The sequence below is a fragment of the Culex pipiens genome, chromosome 2 (assembly GCF_016801865.2).
Source record: "Culex pipiens pallens isolate TS chromosome 2, TS_CPP_V2, whole genome shotgun sequence".
Taxonomy (NCBI): domain Eukaryota; kingdom Metazoa; phylum Arthropoda; class Insecta; order Diptera; family Culicidae; genus Culex; species Culex pipiens.
In genome coordinates, this window is record NC_068938.1 from 57,734,664 (window position 1) to 57,759,786 (window position 25,123).

The 25,123-nt window shown below is 33.0% G+C and overlaps 2 protein-coding genes across 5 annotated transcripts in view; one reads left to right on the top strand and one right to left on the bottom strand.

Moving 5' to 3' along the window:
- Positions 1 to 12,476, top strand: part of LOC120421264 (protein bicaudal C) — a 43,794-nt gene extending 31,318 nt beyond the window's left edge. Inside the window, exons 6-11 of one of the 2 annotated variants that reach the window (XM_052708329.1) lie at positions 3,498 to 3,605; positions 3,677 to 4,403; positions 4,459 to 4,968; positions 5,028 to 5,371; positions 11,447 to 11,795; positions 12,146 to 12,476. In XM_052708329.1, coding sequence (XP_052564289.1) covers positions 3,498 to 3,605; positions 3,677 to 4,403; positions 4,459 to 4,968; positions 5,028 to 5,278 — 1,596 coding nt within the window. In that variant the 3' untranslated portion in view covers positions 5,279 to 5,371; positions 11,447 to 11,795; positions 12,146 to 12,476. Of the gene's footprint in view, positions 1 to 3,497; positions 3,606 to 3,676; positions 4,404 to 4,458; positions 4,969 to 5,027; positions 5,372 to 11,446 lie in introns of both variants that reach the window. The other variant, XM_039584460.2, reaches the window with a different exon arrangement.
- Positions 12,477 to 22,611: 10,135 nt separating this feature from the next.
- Positions 22,612 to 25,123, bottom strand: part of LOC120421270 (uncharacterized) — a 69,510-nt gene continuing 66,998 nt past the window's right edge. For all 3 annotated transcript variants that reach the window (XM_052708336.1, XM_052708335.1, XM_052708337.1), the window contains exon 7: positions 22,612 to 24,960. In XM_052708336.1, coding sequence (XP_052564296.1) covers positions 24,824 to 24,960 — 137 coding nt within the window. In that variant the 3' untranslated portion in view covers positions 22,612 to 24,823. The remainder of the gene's footprint in view (positions 24,961 to 25,123) is intronic.

Below are 25,123 nucleotides of genomic sequence, written 5' to 3' on the forward strand. Positions count from 1 at the left end.
TACAAAAATACAAAAATACAAAAATACAAAAATACAAAAATACAAAAATACAAAAATACAAAAATACAAAAATACAAAAATACAAAAATACAAAAATACAAAAATACAAAAATACAAAAATACAAAAATACAAAAATACAAAAATACAAAAATACAAAAATACAAAAATACAAAAATACAAAAATACAAAAATACAAAAATACAAAATACAAAAATACAAAAATACAAAAATACAAAAATACAAAAATACAAAAATACAAAAATACAAAAATACAAAAATACAAAAATACAAAAATACAAAAATACAAAAATACAAAAATACAAAATACAAAATACAAAAATACAAAAATACAAAATACAAAAATACAAAAATACAAAAATACAAAAATACAAAAATACAAAAATACAAAAATACAAAAATACAAAAATACAAAAATACAAAAATACAAAAATACAAAAATACAAAAATACAAAAATACAAAAATACAAAAATACAAAAATACAAAAATACAAAAATACAAAAATACAAAAATACAAAAATACAAAAATACAAAAATACAAAAATACAAAAATACAAAAATACAAAAATACAAAAATACAAAAATACAAAAATACAAAAATACAAAAATACAAAAATACAAAAATACAAAAATACAAAAATACAAAAATACAAAAATACAAAAATACAAAAATACAAAAATACAAAAATACAAAAATACAAAAATACAAAAATACAAAAATACAAAAATACAAAAATACAAAAATACAAAAATACAAAAATACAAAAATACAAAAATACAAAAATACAAAAATACAAAAATACAAAAATACAAAAATACAAAAATACAAAAATACAAAAATACAAAAATACAAAAATACAAAAATACAAAAATACAAAAATACAAAAATACAAAAATACAAAAATACAAAAATACAAAAATACAAAAATACAAAAATACAAAAATACAAAAATACAAAAATACAAAATACAAAAATACAAAAATACAAAAATACAAAAATACAAAAATACAAAAATACAAAAATACAAAAATACAAAAATACAAAAATACAAAAATACAAAAATACAAAATACAAAAATACAAAAATACAAAAATACAAAAATACAAAAATACAAAAATACAAAAATACAAAAATACAAAAATACAAAAATACAAAATACAAAAATACAAAAATACAAAAATACAAAAATACAAAAATACAAAAATACAAAAATACAAAAATACAAAAATACAAAAATACAAAAATACAAAAATACAAAAATACAAAAATACAAAAATACAAAAATACAAAAATACAAAAATACAAAAATACAAAAATACAAAAATACAAAAATACAAAAATACAAAAATACAAAAATACAAAAATACAAAAATACAAAAATACAAAAATACAAAAATACAAAAATACAAAAATACAAAAATACAAAAATACAAAAATACAAAAATACAAAAATACAAAAATACAAAATACAAAAATACAAAAATACAAAAATACAAAAATACAAAAATACAAAAATACAAAAATACAAAAATACAAAAATACAAAAATACAAAAATACAAAAATACAAAATACAAAAATACAAAAATACAAAAATACAAAAATACAAAAATACAAAAATACAAAAATACAAAAATACAAAAATACAAAAATACAAAAATACAAAAATACAAAAATACAAAAATACAAAAATACAAAAATACAAAAATACAAAAATACAAAAATACAAAAATACAAAAATACAAAAATACAAAAATACAAAAATACAAAAATACAAAAATACAAAAATACAAAAATACAAAAATACAAAAATACAAAAATACAAAAATACAAAAATACAAAATACAAAAATACAAAAATACAAAAATACAAAAATACAAAAATACAAAAATACAAAAATACAAAACTATAAAAATACAAAAATACAAAAATACAAAAATACAAAAATACAAAAATACAAAAATACAAAAATACAAAAATACAAAAATACAAAAATACAAAAATACAAAAATACAAAAATACAAAAATACAAAAATACAAAAATACAAAAATACAAAAATACAAAAATACAAAAATACAAAAATACAAAAATACAAAAATACAAAAATACAAAAATACAAAAATACAAAAATACAAAAATACAAAAATACAAAAATACAAAAATACAAAAATACAAAAATACAAAATACAAAAATACAAAAATACAAAAATACAAAAATACAAAAATACAAAAATACAAAAATACAAAAATACAAAAATACAAAAATACAAAAATACAAAAATACAAAAATACAAAAATACAAAAATACAAAAATACAAAAATACAAAAATACAAAAATACAAAAATACAAAAATACAAAAATACAAAAATACAAAAATACAAAAATACAAAAATACAAAAATACAAAAATACAAAAATACAAAAATACAAAAATACAAAAATACAAAAATACAAAAATACAAAATACAAAAATACAAAAATACAAAAATACAAAAATACAAAAATACAAAAATACAAAAATACAAAAATACAAAAATACAAAAATACAAAAATACAAAAATACAAAAATACAAAAATACAAAAATACAAAAATACAAAAATACAAAAATACAAAAATACAAAAATACAAAAATACAAAAAATACAAAAATACAAAAATACAAAAATACAAAAATACAAAAATACAAAAATACAAAAATACAAAAATACAAAAATACAAAAATACAAAAATACAAAAATACAAAAATACAAAAATACAAAAATACAAAAATACAAAAATACAAAAATACAAAAATACAAAATACAAAAATACAAAAATACAAAAATACAAAAATACAAAAATACAAAAATACAAAAATACAAAAATACAAAAATACAAAAATACAAAAATACAAAAATACAAAAATACAAAAATACAAAAATACAAAATACAAAAATACAAAAATACAAAAATACAAAAATACAAAAATACAAAAATACAAAAATACAAAAATACAAAAATACAAAAATACAAAAATACAAAAATACAAAAATACAAAAATACAAAAATACAAAAATACAAAAATACAAAAATACAAAAATACAAACCATTTGGACCATGGGGACCATGGATCATACCCGCAAAGCAATCCCTAAAAATATAATGGTCGATATAAATGTTGTTGCATGACATCCGCAAAAAAAATCTCAATAGTGTTTAATTTTTAACGAAAACTTGTAAAAAATACTATAATAGTGTTTAAAATTGGACCTTCTGCAAACAATATGAAGTTTATAAATTTTCCATAGATCTTTTTATTCTTTTTGTTTTAAATCATAAAATCACATTTTTAAAAAAAGAATTGGTGTGAAACTCTCCCGAGGATAACATTTATAACAATCGACTGACCTAATGACCGTGTATCAATTTATTATGCCCTCCCCCCAATTTTTCCGTAACAATTTCTAATTGAACCCTTTATTTATATCTATTTCCCAGATCATGTTCCCGGATGCTAACGACGTGAATATAAAGCCAATCAAGCGCTCCCAGGTGACCATTACGGGCTCGATAAACGGCGTCTACCTGGCCAGGCAGCAATTAATCGTAAGAATCGGTGTCCGTCCCCTGAGATAGCAGCATCTAATAATTATTGCTCTCAATTACGCTCCTTGCAGGGTTGCCTTCCGATTGCCCTGATATTTGACTACCCGGAGAATACGGTCGACTCGGACGACATCGCCAAGCTGATGTACACGCACGATGTCTTCATCTCGGTCCGGCAAAAGTCCCGCCAGAGCACGCTCTGCATCGTCATCAAGGGCATCGAGAAGTTTATCGCCAACATTTACGAGGCCCGCTATCAGTTGCTCAAGTGTCAGGGCCCCCGAGTGGTTGCGGAAGTGCCCCGCTCGTACATGGCCCCCGGCGAGCAACCGAAGAGCTCCCAGAACGTGTCACTGCTGCTGTCCGTGCCGTCACCGCAACCCTTCTCGCCGCTTTCGCCCATCAATCCGATGCCGTTCAACTCCAACTGCTGGCCGGCGCCAACTCCACCGCCGGAGTTTACCCTGAACCAGCTGCGGGCGCAGTTCCAGAGCATCCAGATGGCCGCCGCCGCCCAGAACAAGCTGCAGCACCCGTTGACGTTGCCTCCGGGGCTGGAGAACTTCAACTCGGCAGGGTCACAGCAGCAGCAGCGAAGCAATTCTCACCTGCAGGTGCCGAATCTTCAACAACAACTGCACCAGCTGTCGCTGAGTGGGCGCGGAAATTCCGGTTCCAACGGTGGAGCACTGTCCGTTCCGTGCCAAAACACCAGCCAAAGCAGTGCCGGTGGAGATCATTCCAGCGGGTATCACAGCTTGAACTGCAGCAACAGTTCGCTGGATCAGCAACTGCCAGGTGGGTTGAGATATGATACTGGGTAAACATTACAATTGATTTATACCCTTCATAGGTTCTTCAGGATCCACTTCGACTTCGCTGATCAACAGCTCACCCAACACCAGCGGTGGCAGCGGCGTCGTCCTGAATCGAAGCCGTCACATGAGCTACACCGACAGTCCGCAGCTCCCGTCGACGACGAACTACGACGACCAGCGGACGCCGATGCCCAGCTCGCTGAACGATACGTTCGTGTTCAACTTTGACCCGCGCGTGGTCGCCGGCTACAAAGCGATCCACATGCCCGTCCAGCAGGGCGAGCTGCGCACTCCGACGCCTAGCTGGCAGGGACTGGGACTCAGCCAGACGTCTCCGGCGCCGCTCGAAGCATGCGACCTGAGCTGGGCCAACACCAGCAGTGGAAGTGGTGGCAGTGGCGGAGGTGGCGCCGCCGGAAGTGACTCGCGTCTCAACCTGACGACCACGATGATCGACGTGACGCCGGTGCGCCAGCGGGAGCAGCTGTCGCAGTACAACGACGTTACGTCCATCCTGACCGGGCTGGGACTGGATCATTACATCAGTAAGTGTGCCGTTTAAACGTAACAAGAAACAACTTTCAAATCAAATTCCCCCCTTCAGAAAACTTCATCAATGGTGAAATCGACATGACGGTGTTCCAGACGCTCACCGACCAGGATCTGCTCAATCTGGACATTAAGCCGCTTGGGGCGCGCCGCAAGATTCTGATGGCCATCCACGATCTGTTCACGCGCCAGCACGGCAATCCGTTCGCGAACATGTCGCCGGCGTCGTCCTCGTCGTCGATGTCGCGCTTTTCCGGGTCGGCGGCACCGGGTGCCGAGCGGCGTACCTCCAGTGGCGGACAGTAGAAGGGGTGGGGGAGGGAAACATTGCATGGGTGGTGGTGGTGGAGGAGAATGGTGAAGAGGAGCGGAGATTGGCTTGGAAGCGATGAAAAGATGGTAAGTTTTGCAATTATTCTCTTGTATATGTATGGATTTCGATACTGAATGTTGAGATAAACATTTCAACAGAATTTACAACAAACCGGAATGTCCGGGAGCCTCCAGGGATGTGCCGATGGTTGGACATTTACGGAACGTTAATAGTATGGGCAAAATGGGTTTTCGGTGCCATTCAAGGAAATTGTCATTTCGACAGAATCGGCCCTATTTCAGCATTTACTAGATTTTTTTAAAACGTAACATTTATTATGCTACACCTAAGCGGTGGTCGCATGATTTTAAAGTAGTACCGTAAAACGGGGTGACTTTGATAACCGGGGTTACTTTGATAGGTTTAAGATTTTTCCGCAAAATGACCGTGGTAGAGAAATGTTCAAAGTACTCTTAGAAGAAGTTTTCTTAAAATTTTGAAGAGTTCAAAAAGTGAGTTAACTATAATTAAGAAAATGTTGATAAAAAGCCTTATTTTGATATTCTGAAAGTTTCATGATTTTCTTAATGCACATGATTCCGAATCGGACGGGGTGACATTGCACAGTGGTCCAGATCGCAAAATTAAGTGGAAAATGGATTTTCCGTAAAATGCTGAAGTTTTGGAGCTTTGGTGTCTTCATAAGAGTTGTTGCATATGGAAAGGGGCAACTTTTGGTTTGGTTTTAAATTAGGGTGGTTCACTGTTAGGGTGATTTTGAAAATCTAACTTTTCAGAAATATTTTTGGGATTTTTTTTGTCTTCCAAAAAGTTGTTGGGCTTGCCAATTCAAGCAACTTTGTCGAAGACACCAACATTTTATCTCCTAACCTACGCCTTCTACGACCAAATTTATAGAAAGCATCTGAGCAAACCTTCAAAAATCAGTTTTTTGAACGTGGCAATTCAGGGTTAAGTTTAAATGATTATTTTACATGGAAACCCAAAATATGACCAAAAATCGAATTTTCGACACTTTGGGTCAATTCTGACACTTTGGGTCAATTCAGCGGGCAAAATTACATGGAAAAAACATATATTTGGACAATTTTCGAAATTCGTTAGGGTGGTCCCATAAGGTTTTCCCTTGAAAATTAGACTTTTTCAAATGAAGATATCTCGAGTTTAAAGAAAAACACCCCTGAGATTTTTTCAGCGTTTGTAGTGCTGGATCTCCTCTTTCAAATGCAACCTGGCGCTTAAAATTTGGCTTGCGCCTTTTCGAGATATTTAAGTTTTAAATTTGCATCTTTTTACCTTAAAATCGCTGTAACTTTTGACCCTTAAGTACAAATTGACTTGTCAAAAAATAAAAATGTTTTTTTTTTAGAGCTCTAAAAGTGCCTCGTATATTATTTTTCTCTAAAACATAACCCTGAATTGCCACGTTAAAAAAACTGATTTTTGAAGGTTTGCTCAGATGCATTCTATAAATTTGGTCGTAGATTAGGAGATAAAATTTTGGTGTCTTCGATAAATTTGCTTGAATTGGCAAGCCCAACAACTTTCTGGAAGACAAAAAAATTCCCAAAAATATTCCTGAAAAGTTAGATTTTTAAAATCATCCTAATAGAGAACCACCCTAATTTAAAACTAAACCAAAAGTTGCCCCTTTCCATATGCAACAATTCTTATGAAGATACCAAAGCTCCAAAACTTCATCATTTTACGGAAAATCCATTTTCCACTTAATTTTGCTATCTGGACCAATTTGCATTGATAGAAATTTGATTTGGCCATTAATTTTGATACATCTATTATAACAGTAATATTTTTGCATATATGTTCGATAATAAGTTAGCCCTGAATGCTGCATACTCAAAATTCTCAAAAATATTGAACCATGAATTTGACGGGCATTTGAAAAACCTATCAAAGTAACCCGGGGCTATCAATGTCACCCCAGTTTACGGAGTGCATTTTTTTCGATTTCGTTGCAAATGTTTTCAAAATCGAAAACATTGTTGTTCATAATCGAAAAAAAATGTTGACGAATTTGGAAACATTTCAATGTTGTTAATTTCGACAACACAGAGCTACTGGATTTGCTTACAGGATTTCTCTCCGTGTAAATGGCATTTTTTCCAATCAAATTTACAACTCTAATATTTCAAACTAACGTGAAATTTCCAAAGGATTTCGAATATGTTAAAATGGCGACCAAAAAGTGCCGTAATTTAAGCCTACGTCGTTTTCTTGTTAAAATTTGCATTTTTGCTTGTTTAGATTGATTGGACAGCCCCACCAAATTTTAGCTTGATCAGAAAATGCTGATTTAAATTTTGCACTTTTTATGCACGATTATTTCTACATGTATTTTCTACAATTTTTTTTTTCTGGACATTGTGATCCGAGCTTTGCTTGCTGAAATATTGACTTGCAAAGAATTAAATTAATTTTTTTTTTAAATCATGCAAATAAAACCAAAAAAATAAAAAAAATACTGCACTAACAAAAAGAGGTACAGCTTTTCCTAGCACAAAATTTTCAAAATTAATCCTAAAAAATAAATAATCGCCCCATACAAAACAAGCCGTAAAATCAGAAGGCAAAACATATTTTTTCAAAAAACTTCAACATTTTTAATGATAATAGAAGTCTAGCTTACTTAAAACAATTTGAAATGCATTTTCTTCCGTGTAATGCATGTTTGTGGTCGTTCAAATGCGGCTTAATTTGCACCGTGACAAAACAGTTATGAAATCGTCGTGATCGTGCTCTCTTGTCGCACGTCGATTTTGAGCGAACTTTAGTTAAGGATGCCATTTTGTGCATCTCTCAATGCCTCACCTTTTGACATTCACAAATCCCTAAAATTCGATTTCAATCCTGAAATATTCAACAAAAACTGGAAAAACTCCGTGCAAAAAAGCTTCGATCTGATCGTGCTATCACAGACAGTCTGTGGTGCTATCTTGACACACCTTGAAAATTGCTGCAAGTGTGAAAACTGACCAAAGGAAATTTAGTATGAAGCAGTTTGACAGACGTATTTGCCCGACTACTGTATACATTTTTGATTATAACTCGGGACTCCGGCAACCAAATACAACCAAACTTTGGGACAATACTCAAAACAGTCAGCCAAACAAAACGTGTTAGTTATTGTTTACATTACGTGCTCTAGTATTTGTTTTTTCAAGGCCAAACATTTACAAGGTCAAATATCAGCAAGAAAATGACGAAATGTTGATGTTAAATTTCCTGTTTTAATTTGTTTACTGAAATTTGAGTTCATCTACCCGAAATTAGTTGAATTTTACCAGCTGCAGTCTGATTCATCTCAAAATAATATATTACGTTTTCCTAATGACGTCATTTTCTCCACCATCCTTATTAAGGGGTTACATACATTTAATTTGACAAAAATGTCAAGGGTTGGTATGAGCACACACTTAAAAATTTGTTAAATCTGATTTTAGGGCATTAAAGTATACATTTTCAACTGTTAAGAAAATAAATTTGAAGACATTTGGTTGAGTCCACGGTTGAATCATTGCCGAGATATAGATATTTGAAGTTAGTTGTTTCAAAAAACGGGTGCCACGATACCTCAACACTGCTTTGACCAAATCGACTTAAAATTTACGTGAAGCCTCGTTAAACCGGTCCTGTGTGCATGACGAAGGCCGATTCTCAAATAGTTTATTTTTAAAAAATATAAAAATATTTCTGTTTTTTCATATAAAAAATCGGGCTTTGTTATGCACACGGAATATGTCTTGAGAGTTTTAATCCAAAAATTCAGCCAATTTGGTCCATTCAATCTCGAGATATCGTGGCACCCGAAAATCACTCGGTGTTTCGAGAAAAACACTCAGAAAGTTTGACAGTTCGCTTTGCGCACGCCGAAACTTCAAACTTAAATCGTCTTCTACTCACTTTAATCATGAAATATCTTCATGAAACTTTCAGCAGTGATTGGAAATCATCTTTAGCAAGGATATAATGTATGTTCAGAATTAAATGTTTTTGATTTTCTTCATGTATGTAACCTCTTAACTAGAGGGTGACGAGCGGGAATTCCCGGGAAAAAAATCTCGGGAAATCGACCATTTTTGGACCTCTCGATTCCCGGGAAATTCGGTCGAGACTCCCGGGAAATTTTAAACTTAAACTATTGAAGCAAAATTATATAAACTAATCAAGAATTATTTGAAAAATTGAAAATTGTTTGGAACATTGGATGTTTAATGTTGGATGTTCAAGTTCGAATAAGCCAGTGTTTCTCTAATCTTTCTATTCATATATTTTTTTTAAATTTTAACTTGTCAAAAATTCCAATAACTATAATCGAGAGAAGACAAAAAAATTTGGACCCCAAAATTTACCTTAAAACATACTTTGCAGTTACACCCCAGAAATGAAATTTAATGTTTTTTTTTTTATAAATCCAGTGTTTTTTTAAATGTCCTATAAGATATTGGGTTTCATATGTTTATAGGACGTTATAAAAAAACTCTAGAAATATTTTTTTTTATTTATTATTTCTAAGAGGTTATAGCTTTTTCATGATAAGTTCAAATTCCATATCTTTTCTCGAGCATAGCAATGCTTATATATTTTTTTTAATTCTTAGTACCTAAGGTAATTTTGCTGTATCAAGGTAATTTCTTTTTTTTGTGTAAAAGGCCATTTTATGTTTAACATAGAGGTGGGCAAAACCGCTCTTTTTTAGGAGCCGCTCATTTTCGTTCGCTCATTAAAAAGAGCCGCTCTTTTGAACGGTTCTTTCGCTCTTTTTCAGAATATGGATGAAAAGGATATTTTTTTAAGAATGGTATGATTTTTAAAGCTATTTCACATTGGAATTAGCTAGAAAAAAGCCTTTGAAAACCATAGGTCTTGGCGGTCTCTATGTCAACATTTGTACTCGAACCTAAACGTTCGAATAATTGAATGGTATCCAAACTTAAATCTAGGATTTTGGAGAAATTTCTGCTAACTTTAAAATTGTGTTAATTTCCGCCAAAATTGAACTAATGCTGATATTTTATTTAGTGAAAATATTCTGTTAACTCTATTCTTTATTTTGATTTGATCGATAAGTTCTATAAACGCTGAAGTTTATTAGGGCAAGAGGATTTAATTTTTTTCCAAAATCTCTAAGCTATTTAGTAGAGTTTTGGTAGTAATTCATAAGTTCAAATTTAACACTACAACTTGTTGGAAATTCAATAAATTTTATTTATAACAAGTTTAAAAAATATTCCATAGTGAGCCGAGACCGGAGTTTAAAAAAGAACCACGGTTCTTTTTTTGTGAGTCATGGTTCGTTCGCTCTTTTTAATGAATCGGCTCTTTGAGCGGCTCGCTCTTTTTTTGCCCACCTCTAGTTCACATCAACCTCAATATTAATTATATTTTGTAAAAAAAAACTCTGGAGCGGTAATCTTTGTAAAGTTAAGGTTCGCCAATTGTAAACACTCCAGTTTTCCTGATAACTGTAAATATGTATATCTTAAATTAAAATTTAAAGTTGACCTTAAAAATGATGAAAAAAGTTTAAATTGTTGTTTTGAGTCGTTATTTATCATATTGCAAGAATCTCGATACTGTGAAATTATATATTAGCTATGTTTTTACTTCACAAAAATTTAATAAACATTTGAAAAATCACTCAGTGCGAATTATGATTCGTAAACATTTTAAACTAATCAAGTAAACTTTATAGTTCCTCTAAATTATGAGGATACTTAATTTAACGAATGAGTAACAAATTTTATACTTTTCTTTTTAAATTATGCCACTATTGGCATAGTAAAAAAAAACTCCCGGGTCCCGGGAATTCCCGGGAAATGGCCAAATTCAACTCTCGATTCCCGGGAAATTGAAAATCTCGAGAATCGTCACCCTCTACTCTTAACTTACAATCAGATCACTTTGGAGCAATTTAGGAGTCATATTTTATTGAAGTGACCAAAATTTTGATATAAAAAAAACACGATTATCTGAAGTGATAGTTTGGCGATTACTTCGGTTAATCGAGCACGGACTGTTGTAATGGTTTATGTCAATTTTTTTTTTAGGTCATTTCTTATTTTTTTTTTTGAATGCCACTTGCTATTGAATTTAATACGAGATTTCTTGAATCGTTCCAGGTGCCAAACGGATCACGATTATAACCAAAACAAACAGCTGTAGAACGGCTGCAATTGCATCGCCATCGCCGTCGAGGGAGGAAATGGAAAATAATTAAACTTTGTTTTAATTTGTCGCGCTTCGTCATCGTCGTCGTCTTTGCAGCTGGCCTGAGGCGCATCGTTCAAGAGATTGGCACCCGACTTGAGCGCACTAATTGCTTATCGATTCGGTGGCCAATGCCGGGAGGGGCGGAGAGTGAAGCCATTTTCCCTAGCCGACCGAGAAAAAAGGCTTCCCTGGACGATTTCTTAGCCATATTTGTACGCTGACCCGGAAAAGATTGCACCAAAAATGGCAATCCCAAAGGTGGGGTAGAAATATTTTTAATTAAATGCAGCAGATTCCGGTATGAGGCACTTTAATTGAAACGCTAGCGACCGACGACACGATGGCTGGCTTTAGTTAGAAATTGTATTTATTTTTCCCTCCACTTTCCCAAAAACGTCCCAATCTCTCCTCTTTTCGCCGCATTTAATTAACACATACGTACACATTTTCACACACACAGACACGAACACATTCTGCACTCAATTCCATTTGCATGCGTTTCATAGAGATATCCATTTTTTATTAAAAGCCAACCAGTAATAGAGCAAAAAATAATCCTTTCCTTATTCCCATCACTTTCCACACACGAAAAATGCCAACATCATTAGTTTGCAGTGGTCTCAACGTGTTAAGCCAGCTCGCTAAGTGTTAAAAAGCGCCAATTGCAGGCTCAAATTGTAACCATTCTGGAAGAGTTTCTTAGTTGCAGGCAAGCTAGGAAGAAAATTGTGCAAAAACAAGGCAAGTAGAAAGCAAAGAGGAAGCATTTATCCAGCATTCCCTAATTGTAAGCATTGAAGAAATATTTTAATTAAATTTGCATGTTCAATCATTCATTCAGCACTTAACCAGCAAAGCGTATTTATTGAGTATGGCCCAACCCCTAGTTTGTCACTTGTTATCGGTTTACTCCTTGAGCAATTATAAAATTATTTACAGGCATGTTATTTACCCTCTATGACAAGGTTGTTCTGTAAGTTGGTTCGGGAACGGAAAGTTTACAAATTAACAGTTAAATTTAAGCATATGCAAATAGGTGTGAAAACTTAGGCTAAAAGATACACATTCAAAACGATAATAAAATAATGTTTCGCCTTAAAAATGCATCAGTTAAAAATATAGAGAACGATAGAAATTAAGTTTTGGCAAATCATTAAAACATTTGAAAGAATCAATTCAGCGGGTTTTTGAGAACTAGAGTTGCAGTCGGCGAGTTTCCGCAAGATAATTTCATGTGATAATCCAATACCCGATGGCCGGCAGCGAAATTATAGGAAAGTATAACTTTCAATCTTGTTGAAAAAAGACTGGTTTTTTTTAATACAATCGACTGAGTTTTTTTTCTATTTTTTAATTCGATTGATTGATACTAAACATTCGATAAGGTTGCATATTTTTAGCATGTTGTTCCATCCTTCATAGAAGAAAACGACCAATCAATTACATAGTCATGCGAAGTGACTGTTGCAAACTTGTCCGTGAAGATGGCGAGTACATACTTTAAACGCAAGAAATATGTCTTCGCTATGAACATGCTGACAAGTCACATTTATTTATGAAGTCTCCTGAGGGTCTGCATCGTACCGAAATCGTCCGGGAGAACTCCATTAGAGATGGCAAATTTCATTGAAAAATCGCAAGTTTATGAGTCATGTTGAACAGCAGCTTTTGAAAGAATTTCAAAAAAGAAAAATCGTGCTGATATCAATCTATTCTCCATAATTTTGCTTGTCTGCCATCCCTTCTGGTGCATTCTTTCGACAAAAGAGACCACATGTGGCTCTTTTCTCAACAAGCATAAGAACTCACATAACTTTGCAGAATCAAAAGAGTAAGGAAAAAACGGAATCTTCAGCTCGTGGGGACGACTTCGCTAGGGACAATTTCAGGGTTCCCTGGAGGCGGGCAAAAGGTGAGATTCTGAAAAATGGAATAGAAATGGTGACTGTCGTGATGAAAAATGACGACATTATGCTACCAGGCTCATTCAGTCAGTCTAGAAGTTTCCCTTGAGAAGGCGATTGAAAATTAAGAAGAAAAAAAATGGTTGCTCTTAAAAAAACTTGTTTGCTTTTAAACTATCAAACCAATAGCATTTTTACAAAATAAAATATCAAAAAAATATATTAAGATAATTAAATGACGCGCAGTTAAGGGTTACGCGAGTCACACTCTGGTGAACCCGGCAATCTCACCGTGCGAGTGCAATATGGCAAAGGGCACGAAATATAAATGGGAAATAAAGCTAAGAATGTCTTCCAGATCCAAGAGCATGGTAATTTCGGCTCCTACGTCTGGCTCGACGGATTTTTCATCCCGGCGCTGGTTATTTTCATATTCAAACACTCCATTATTCAGTTTTTACAATTTTTCTCTGTTTCTTAAAGACTTTTAAATGTTGAAACCAGCTATCCAGTCAAAGATTGAATCAAATACATAAAAAAATACCTCGAATACTAAAACAACTTTTTGAAATATTTTATGTAACTTGCCAAAAAATAATACATTCGTTGATCCAAATAAAAATAATATTGTAATCAGGAAACATTATAAGCAGACGTTTTCAAACAGATCTGCATTAAAAATGTCACATTAATTTAACATTGTAACAGTTCATTTCTTATAAGTTGACAAAACAACATTCTTGGATGTATTTTCTCTTTCGTCATGATTCGAAATTCGGATACATATCATTTTTGTTATAGCTGGCAAAAAACCATGTAATAAGTTGGAAATGTAGGAATATCATCAGAATGTACTAAAAATAGTAAATTTTAAGAGAAAGAATATTTAGTCGTCAGCTGTGTGCTATCTTGTGACATAGACCATTTTGGTCGAAAATGAGTTAATGATGACGTTTTGCTATACTTAACAAACACTACAAGATGCTTTAACCCGATTTTGGAAACTCGCTTCCGTTTCCCGGATATCGCAATACACACTTGTGACATAGACCATTTTATCATCAAAATGATCGTGCACACTTGTGACACGTCATACATGTTGTTGGAAAATGTGGAAAAATTTTCTTGTTTTTCACAAATTTATGAACACACATACTTTCTAAAGGCAATGCAACCTTTTGTTTTTGAAAATATACTGATTAAGTCGGTTAAACTATTGATTTAAGTCTATTTTAGTTTGTATGGAAATTCTGTGCACACTTGTGACACGTAGTGCAATTTTACTTTCGAATCACACTTGTGACACGTGCTTTTCAGATTTTTTATTACATAATTTACTGTATCTTTTAACTGGTGTAACCAAATTAGTTGAAACTTGGAGCGTTTGTTTAGTGATAGTATACGAACCGATTGCTTCAAAAAGTTTGGCTCTATCATTCATAGTTTTGAAAATATTTATCATCAAACTTTAAAAATCTATTTTCTCGAAAATGGTCGTTGTCACAAGATAGCACACAGCTGACGAAATATGCCTTTTCGAACAATTTTTCATCAGAATTTCAAAATTTAAAGTACTTTTTATGCTTCGAATCCCGGACACTGATAAAGGCTGATTCCGGACACTTTTGCTTCGAATTCCGGACTCTTGATTTTGCTTATGAATCGCACAAATTTGGACTGAAATTTTAGTAAATGTGCAATCCTCTAAGAAAACGGTATTTTTTTATTTTAATTTTTGTAGGGGTGTTTCGGGTAATAGGGGACAGTGGGAGTAATTTGGACACCCCTTTAAAAATCACCTTTTCTTCGGATAAGAAGTGAAAACGGCAATTTAAGTGATAAGGCTAGTACTAGTAATGGCTAATATTTGAAGGTTGGGAAATAAGGTTATGCAGGAAATATATGGCAACAAAGTGGACAATTTTTGTTTAGGAGGGTTCGTTTGACGATGTTTGAGATATGTACGTATAAATATTGTGCATTTTATCCATTTTTATTATCAAAAATTGCAACTTTTGATAGAAAATGCTATGGGGGTAATTTGGACATACCTGACATACCATGCAAATTGGCACATTTGGCATTCAACTAGACTCTTAAGTTGATAGTTTTTAATTTATTTCTTTGAAATTTCTGATTTCTATGCTGGTTTAAAATTATATTTAAATTTGTAGGACCACTGCCCCTGATCGCACAAATGTCTCATAGTTTTGTTCAAAATCGTGTGATCTTTCCGAAAAGCCTATAACATCCAGTTCTTTGTTCTAGAAATCAAGAGGAAATCCAGTTTTTTCGTGAAAATTTAACACGTAGCCTTATGTGCAGTTTTCTCAGCTTACTGTTTTTGCATATGGGACATTTATGCGAACATGGGTAGACGGTATTTAAAATTTAAATATAGATAGTTGCAGGTTAATTAGTTCCTTATAAAGATTGGTTTAGAAAAATCTAAACGATACCTTAATCACTAAAAATATACTTGTGCCTAATCTAGAATCAATGTTTAAATCATTTCAGAATGAATGATTAAATTATTTATTCTGCACTGAACTGTTAGTTATCTTCCTAATTCCTTTAAAATATCCATAGAACCCGTGGCAGAGCAATTTCCTTAGAGTTTCGAAATTACCCCACACTTTCCTATTTTTGATCCAGTTGAAACTTTTTTGGTGCCTCTGGAATGCCCAATGAAGTCATCATTAGTTGCATCATTAGTTTGTCCATATAATTTTCCATACAAATTTGACAGCTCTCCTTACAAAAATGATATTTGAAAATTTAAAAATCCGTATCTTTTGAAGGAATTTTTTGAACGATTTGGTGTCTTGGGCAAAGTTGTAGGTATGGTTAAGAGCTACACTGAAAAAAATGATACATATAGAGCGTGTTTTTTCTAACGTCATCTTATAAACCCAGTTGTCTCAGAATTCGCAAAATAGTTCCAGCTGTCAAATTTCTGCTCCCCAAATGAGGGTCGAAAAGATCGAAAAATTTTAACAAAAAATATTGAACTCACAAATGCTGTGACACGAAAAACAGGAAAAATCTAGAGCAACATTTGAAAAGAGCGCTTCAGCATTTTGACAGCTGGATCTATTTGGCAAATTCTAAGACAACCGGTAACTACAGTCGACTCTGTTATGGTATATAACGATAGGCCACCGAGGTTAAGAAGCGTTATTTTACAAATACATATTGAGATAACGAAGATCGATTACCAGAGAGTCGACTGTAATGTCATCATTCGAAATCTGGACATTTCATTTTTTGTTTTGTGCCAGCAAAAAGTCTTGTAACATATTGGAAAGGTACAAATATCACTCAGAAGATCTATAAACAGATTTTTTTGAAGAATATGCATTCAAAAATGACCTTCTCGCACAACATTTCGTCAACATTTTTTAAATATGACTAGTAATGCGAGGATTGCTTTCTCAATTCATCACAAAACCATAACCAATTTGCATGAGTTGAAAGCTCAAATATCCAATTATGTTTGGCTGATAAGGGAGTGACATCAAAAGAGTTCTTCGAGTCATGCAAAGCGTTTTAGAAAAAATATTTTAAACTACACCCAAAGTTAAAGACCGAGGGGATAGTCCTCCCGAAAAGAAACGTGAGGAAAGTACTATTCTGCGTGAGTAAAGACCTCTCGCGTGTTCATTCGTTCATTGAAACAGTTCATCCTATTGAGTGGCTTATATGGACAAATGACCGCCACTTAGTCACCGAACCATGGTGGCCCATACGGCAAAGGCACGGTTCAATAAGCCGAAGGTCTTGGGTTCGAGTCTCGGTACCGGTACTTTTTTTTTTTTGATAGATGAACTTTTTTGGAAAATGAACCCATGAGTAAAGTACTCTCGGTAATTTCGGGATTTATCCTCTCCGTCCGCACACAGTACCATTTTACTACCAAACCGTGCTCTTTATCCTCTCGTATGCCGATGCCCAGTTCTAGGTGTAGTATTTTCAAAATATTAGGGATTACTTGACATTTCGTCGCTGTCATCCCAGCTTGTCGCACTTGCATTTTGGGCCAAATTGAGTAAAGAACGCCATTTTGTGCAGCGCACAATGCCTCACCTTTTGATTTTCACAGATCCTCAAAATTCGATTTCAATCCTGAGACTTTTTTTTATAACTTTTCATATGAAAAAAGTTTTAATCTTGTCGTCTTGACACACCCCGAAAATGGCTGTAATCGACAACTGGCCAAAAGGATTTCAGGTCAGAACGCGTTTGACACAAGTACGAGTTTGACTACCGTAAACAGTTGCAGTCATAACTTGGGATTCCAGCAACAAAATTCAACCAAACTTCAGGACGATGCACAGAATGGTCAACCAAACAAAACGTGTTTATTATTGTTAACATTGCGTGCTCTCGTTTTTGTTTAGTCAGGGTCAATCATTAAAACGCGTTTTTCTGGGAACGTCAAAAAGCGACAGCAAGAGCACGACAGCGTCAGGATTTTGTAGAAATCCTAAACAACATGTTTCAAATTCATGTTTTAAGTAATCGAATCAAAGGTCAAAACAAAACCGCAAAGTTTGCCAAAAAGAGATTATAGCCAAAGTGGGCAGAGTATATCCAAATAATTGTAATAAAGCTCGTTATATTTTCCTACTAAGTTGAACTATGAGTCTTATCTTAACTGATTGTCTTAACCCCAAAGGGAAAATACAAATAAAACAACGATGATTTAGAAATAGTAGCAGTAACACTTTATTTTATTCCTCATTTCTTTTGTCACTAAGTTGATACCGTTATTAGATTCTGGCGGTGAGCAAACTTTCTGACGCTCTTTCAAATTCGTACAAAAACAGTTGTTTTGAAAACATTCGTTAAACATTGATAGACATTTTTTTATTTGTTTAAGTTTTTTTTTCTTCTTATTACCTTATTACCTACTTCGTTTTGTTTCACTTTATTACATGCCCTTTTACTGTGTGTGGTTTTTTTTCTTTGCATTTATTTATTACATTATTTTTACACATTTTTCATTCTTCTGCAAGCTCCGTGATGGCATTATCTTATTTTCTAATCTTTGCAACATTCCCGGTTATCTGCACTTTGTACAATTGAGCGTTTTCAACCTCGAGAACAGAACCAAATAAGTTAATATTTTGATTTGAATTCACAATGTGAACCTTTCATGGGGTGCGATTTTATTTTTGTGGACAGTTGTAATTGGCCAGCAAAAGAATTTAGAGAAAATATTGAATATCTTAAAAAATACATACAATTATTGTAACACTATTATAGTGTTCTTGTAGGGACTTTTAAACAAGACACTTGTGAGTGTCGACAATATGCAAGAAAAGTGAACCTTACCAAATCTTTAAACAAACTTTGGAGAAACCCATTCCGTTCTGTAGATTTATTTTAAATTTGTTGAATTTGTTTTAATCCATGTCTTTAACAAGTTAGCTAAGAAATTATTATGTTTGAAATGACAAGTTGAGCTTTCATTAAAGTTATTGAATCCCACAAATGTCGTGTTTGCAAGGTAGTTATCCTACTGTGACGTAATTCCATCAATTTAGCACCTCATATTTACTCCCCAGGTGCTAACAAGGCTGTCAATTCCATTCGGTTTATCGAAATCGCAATTTATTTATTAATTTGCTGTTACCATTATAATAATAATAATAAATCTCAAAACCATTCACCGGCCATTTATCACCATTCATTAGCGGGGCCCTCCCCCCGTTCATTATTGTTCTGGTGTTTTTCAAGTTGTTAATGCTGTTTTTCGTCTTTTTTTTGTATTTGTATGGAACCCCTCATTAGTGGTGTTGCTCTTCTGCAAAATGGGATAATAAATTTTCTCTACACAATATCAACGCATAAATTAATTTACACACCTCGCCAGTACACAAACACCTTCAAATAAGCGATCGGTTCTGTTTTTTCTGCCTTGCTGGTAATCGTTTACCCATCAACTATTTACACATCCACACACACATACATCGCACCTCGTTCAATTCGCTTAATTTCCTGCAAAAGTGACTGGCTCATGGTTTTTGATTAGTTGCGATCGATTTCCAATTGCCCTCGGCAGGACTCAAACACTGGTTCGAGGAAAACCCGACTGTCGCGAAGCTTGACACAATTGTAACAAAATTTAATTACCTACACCTACGTGAGCCATTCGTGTTTTTTTTTTGTTTGTTTACTTCTAGCTGCGTCAATACAAATATATTGGAGGCGCTGCGATTGTTTTGTTTAGTGTTTATTGTAACTACAACTATTTACACGGTGTGCCTTCGAGAGCACTTCTCTTGTTTTGTTAATTTGTTGGGTTTATTATTTACTCCTTTTTGAATATTTTTGGTTTTGCTTGTCTAGCTCCTTTTTTGAGATCGCTTGTGTTTGTTTTGTTCTATTTTCCGTGAGTTTTATTTTATCCTTTGATCAAGAGAACGTTGCATGAAGTGTTGAAGTACTTGATGATGATTCATGGCAAATCTTCTTGAAATTGAATCTAAAACAATTTTTAGAGTGAAAAATATTGTTTATCTAATGGTAGGATATAAATATATTTTTTTTTTTGTAAAAATTAATATACTAAAATCTGAATTAAAAAAAAAACATCAAAAATCAAATAGAATTTCAGATTTAAAAAAGGCCACACAGTAGAAAAAAATCATGGTAATATTACATCTGGGAATGAGTACATCTTTTATGGGTCAGTCTCCGCCAACTCACACAGCACCCCGACCTTTCTTCGAGTTGCGTGAAACTTTGTCCTAAGGGGTAACTTTTGTCCCTGATCATGAATCCGAGGTCCGTTTTTTGATATCTCGTGACGGAGTGGGGGTACGACCCCTTTAATTTTTAAACATGCGAAAAACTTTTGAATATTTTGGAACATGTAATTTAAGGGAAATTCAATTTTCTTTTCAAATCTACATAAACCCAGAAGGGTCATTTTTTAATTTCGTGTTTTTTTCTAACTTTGCAGGGTTATTTTTGGAGTGTACCAAAGCTCTACAAAGTTGTAGAGCTGACAATAGGGGACAAATAGCAGACATAAGGGGTTTGCTTATAACCATCACGATTTATTGCGATTTTACGAAAAAAGGTTTGAAAAACTAACTTTATGTGTTTCGCGCCGTGAGCATGCTATCTTGTCGCACGTGCATTTTGAGCCAAAATCAGTTAAGGACGCCATCATGTGCATCTTTCGATGTCAAAACTTTTGACCTTCACAGACCCGCAAAAAATTCGGATCATCGAGGCTGGACTGTACTAAGGAAAAATCAATTTTCCTGTTCATAAACCTTTGCATAGCAATATTTCAGAAACTAAGGGTCGTATCCAGGGTTACCAGGTCTGAAGAGTAAAAAATCTGGCAAAAAATCTGGGAAAAATCTGGCAAGCCACTTTTCTCAAAGTAATAAGTAATTTTTTGTTCAAAAACTGTGTATTTTAACTTTTTATACATTATAGCTTCACAAAATAAAAAAAATACGTCAATAAAACAATGTGAGGAAGAAATAGAAAATTTTTTTTTTTCTAATTAGCGCTCAAAAAATCTGGCAATGCCAGATTTATTTGGCAACCTGGCACCCCTGGTCGTATCAACAAAGTACAAAAAAGCTAAATTTAGATAATTTTCTCAGCACTTCAAATTTTTTTTTTCAAAATTAGGTAAATATGGGCACTTATTTTGAAAAATGAATAACTCTCACTATTTCCAAAAAAGTTACCTAAAATAGCTATACCTTGAAAACGGTGCAGTTTATCAAAGTTTCACTTACGTACTTTTTGATTGCCAATTCGATTTTACATCGAAAAATGAAGTTGAAAATTTTTTGCGACCGATATTTCGATTTTTGAAAAAATCAGTATTGATTCAAAAATTCATAACTCGGTCAAAGATTTTTTGCACAAACTGGAAATTTCTGAAAAGCTGGTATTTGATGTCCCCTAAAATTAAAAATCACCAAAAAAAAAATTGTACCATGCATATTTGTTTTCAGTGTAGTTCTTATCCATTCCTACAACTTTGCCCAAGACACCAAATCGATAAAAAAAATTCCTTCAAAAGATAAAGATTTTTGAATTTTCCTGTATGATTTTTGTATGGACAGCTGCCAAATCAATATGGAAAATCATATGGACAAAATAATGATGCAAAATGGCTACTTTGAGCTTACCGAAGGCACCAAAAAAGGTTCAGCTGGATTAAAAAATACAAAAAAAAATCGAATGACCGAAATCTCAGAGATTTGCTCAGGTGCGACAACTCGCTCAGAGTATTTAAGTCAGAGGGCGTTTCGTCACACAGAACGGTCCGCAAACAAAATCTGACAATTATTTACTTTGCGTGTTCTTATTTTTGTGTATGCAAGATAAGGTACACAGTAAAAAAATCATGGTTATATTACAGCTGGGAAGAAGTACCTACATCTTTTATTTCAGAGAAAATGTTCTTATTTAACCTCTAAAAAAGGGTAAATTTTCAACTTTTTTTAAATTGAGGTAATATTTCATAATTAAAGAAGTATAATTAAATCTTCTGATTTTACCAGTTTCAAATTAACCCTATATTTAAGGTACGGTACGGTAGCACGATGTCTTTGATTTTGCAATTTATGTTCAAATCTATTATTTCATAGCTTGAGTGTTATCTTGTTACACTTCTGCTAAGCCTTACTCATTTTTTAAGGGAAAAATTAATCAATCTGTTTTAAAAATAATTTTGCAACATTTTCGTAAATTTGAAAGGTGTAAATTTGCTTGATTTTTTATTACCTTTTTTATGTTTTTCTATTATTCCAATTAATTAAGAAAAAAAAAATGATCGAAAAATACATAAAAACATGTATTTTCCAATATATGGAATAAGATTTTAATCTGGGAATAGATCTTTCCTTAGCATTTTTTTCTCAAAAGAGATATTTTCTCCAAGTTCTCATTTTATCTCAGAAAATGTAAAGAATCGCATTTCAGCTTTCAACTTTAATTAAGGTCAAATTTTATCATGAAAGAAGTAATTTTACTCCTTCTTCATTTTATCTCCACAAATGTGTAGTTTTGCCATTTTTCAGTGTAATGTAATTTTTAAGTGTAAATGAGAAATAACCCTGACTAAATTATAATAATTTGTATTGGATTGTATGATTTCAACAAATACGTGTTATCCAGTTTAACACGGGCTTTTACATAGTTAGGACTAATTGTTAAAATATGAAGTTATTTTTAATTCAAGGAGCAGAAGATTTCACAACCGATTAATTTTTAACATTAGAAATCGAGCCAGATTTAAGAGGCTGTGTCTGAGCAACCAGCTGTCCAATCAACAAAGTTTAAAAAAGCAAATAGTAGGAAGCTTTCTCATTTTTTTAAACAATTATTTTGCGGGGGTTGCTTTATCTTGACCAAATCATATTTCAAAATTGCAAAACAAAACGATTATGAAAAAAATGTTATGAAATTGGTTAAATTATACCAAAATTGCATCGGGTATTTTTTATTGGAAATTTGATTTAGCTTCTAAATTCAATTTTCTTCGACCATATTTGTTTTTTTGGCAATTATGTACAACTCTGGATTCCTTAATTTATAAGTAAGGAAATGTGATCAATTGCTCAGATAAGGCGAATGTAAATTTTGTTTCAGGTTTTGTCCTCCTTAAAAAATCTATTTTTTGTCCTTAAATAAATTACCAAAAAATCAGGGAGCAAAAAATATGCAATAATTGACTACTTTTCAAAGTACGGTTTATAACGACTATTTTTTTTTAACAAATAGGGACTTTTTAAATGTTTTGAGTTCTGGGATCACAGAACTTTAGGAAACATGTAATTTCATTAATTCATTAAACTTTAAAATTTTGAAAGTTGGGCTTGGAGCAAAATGGTTACTATATTTATTATTGAAGCTTAAAGTAATAAACCGAACGTAGATCTTCTCGCATCTATCTCAAAATTGATTAAAAAAATTAATTAAATATTGAGAAAAATGGTTTGCTGAGTATTCCTTTAACTTGTCGGGCACTTTTGATTCAATATTTAGGAATGGCAATGACACTTTCCTCCCTTGATAAGCATTTTATGTACTTTCTGTTTATCAGTTGTTTTTTTTTTCAAACAAGTATTGCTTATCGAACCATTACATAAAACTGGTTAATGTTGTTCCTAAGTTTATGCCAAATATCAGTTGTTTTAACTCATTTTTCAAGATTTGTTAGTTATTCGACCTTGATTTTAAACATATTTTTTTTTTCAAATGAACCTTGAACGATTATCGATAGTGAAGTTTTGAGCATTTTTCCTGTTTTTGTCAAAAGTATATTAAATCATTTTTTATTGTTTTGAATGCCAGTTATTGTTTAATCTGTATATAAAATGTGGTTGAATAACAAAATTGTTAAACCCTGTTTAAAAATAATGCATAGAGTGTTCGTGAATATCATTTCTTAAATTGATTGATTTACACATTTCTTTTATATTACAATTTTCAATCTTAAACCAGAGTGACAGTTTTTATTTAAATTATCTTTTTCAAGAAAATTAACATTACATTTTTTTCAGTTTTAAATATTGTTTTGCCCCTCCTTCATAAAACACTTCAAACTTCATGCAACGTTCCCAGCTCCCTCACTCGCCTCTCTACAATTCCACTAATTACTACCGCTTAAACCTAGCTCCAATGTTTACTTTCAATCTCAACCGCTCTGGCTCACTCTGCAGTGAAATTCCGTTCGCCCTGTGCATTCTACTACTACTTTCTAAGAGGTTATCACGCCGTCATCGATGCTGCTCTGCCTCCTCATCCTCACCCACTTAAGGGGACTCCCCGGTGCAGCAATCAGCGCTGGTAATTACAGCTTCCAGCATCCTGAAGTCCAAACCAAACAGCACTCTTTCGTTCGTCCCGTAGCCGTTGATTTGCTGCAATTTTTCCGATGTTTTGTTTTTTTTTATTATTCTCGCTCTGTTACTGGCAGTCGAATCCGTTTCCAATTAGCTCCCACTTTTCCACTAAAAGTGTTTGTTTTGTTTTTCCTTTGCCGGGGGAAAATTTGTCGCTTCCTTGGTTTGTTGTTTTATACAATTGGGCAGAAAATCGGTTTAGTTTTCTTGGTTTCCTGCTTCTGCTTTGGGATTTGTTTGTTTGCTTCACCCTTTTTCCCCTTTTCCCAAAGTTACTCTCTCTAAAAGTGTCGACTAGTTTTTATTTGTGTTTGTTTTGCTCTATTTAATTTCACAGTGTTTTTTTCCTTCCTTCAACTCTGCTCAACAACAGCCGAAAAGAACAAGCTACCGAAAGAAAAAGGTTAAACATTTCCTCCGGGGACCGAGAGAGAGAGAGGGACAGAAGCGTGGGAGAGCTTTATATTTTGATGATTTCCTTCAGGTTGTACAATCAGGAGATTCCGACGCGCAGCGAGTACAGCAGGACGGTGCAGATCGTGCACACGTAGAAGGTGATCCAGCAGACTTTGACGTACGAGCCGACGACCATGCCGGCGGATGAGGACGACGGCGGGGAGGCCTTATCTGCTGCAAATTGAGGGAAAAAAAGAGTTTTAGAGTTAGCATAAGATTTATACCAGTTAGGTTATCAGCTTTGGAGAATGTGATTTATTGTTTCAGTAGAAGTTCAGTACTTCAAAAACACACATCGCGCTTATTCGAGAGGAAAAAGTGCATGGACTTGTATTAT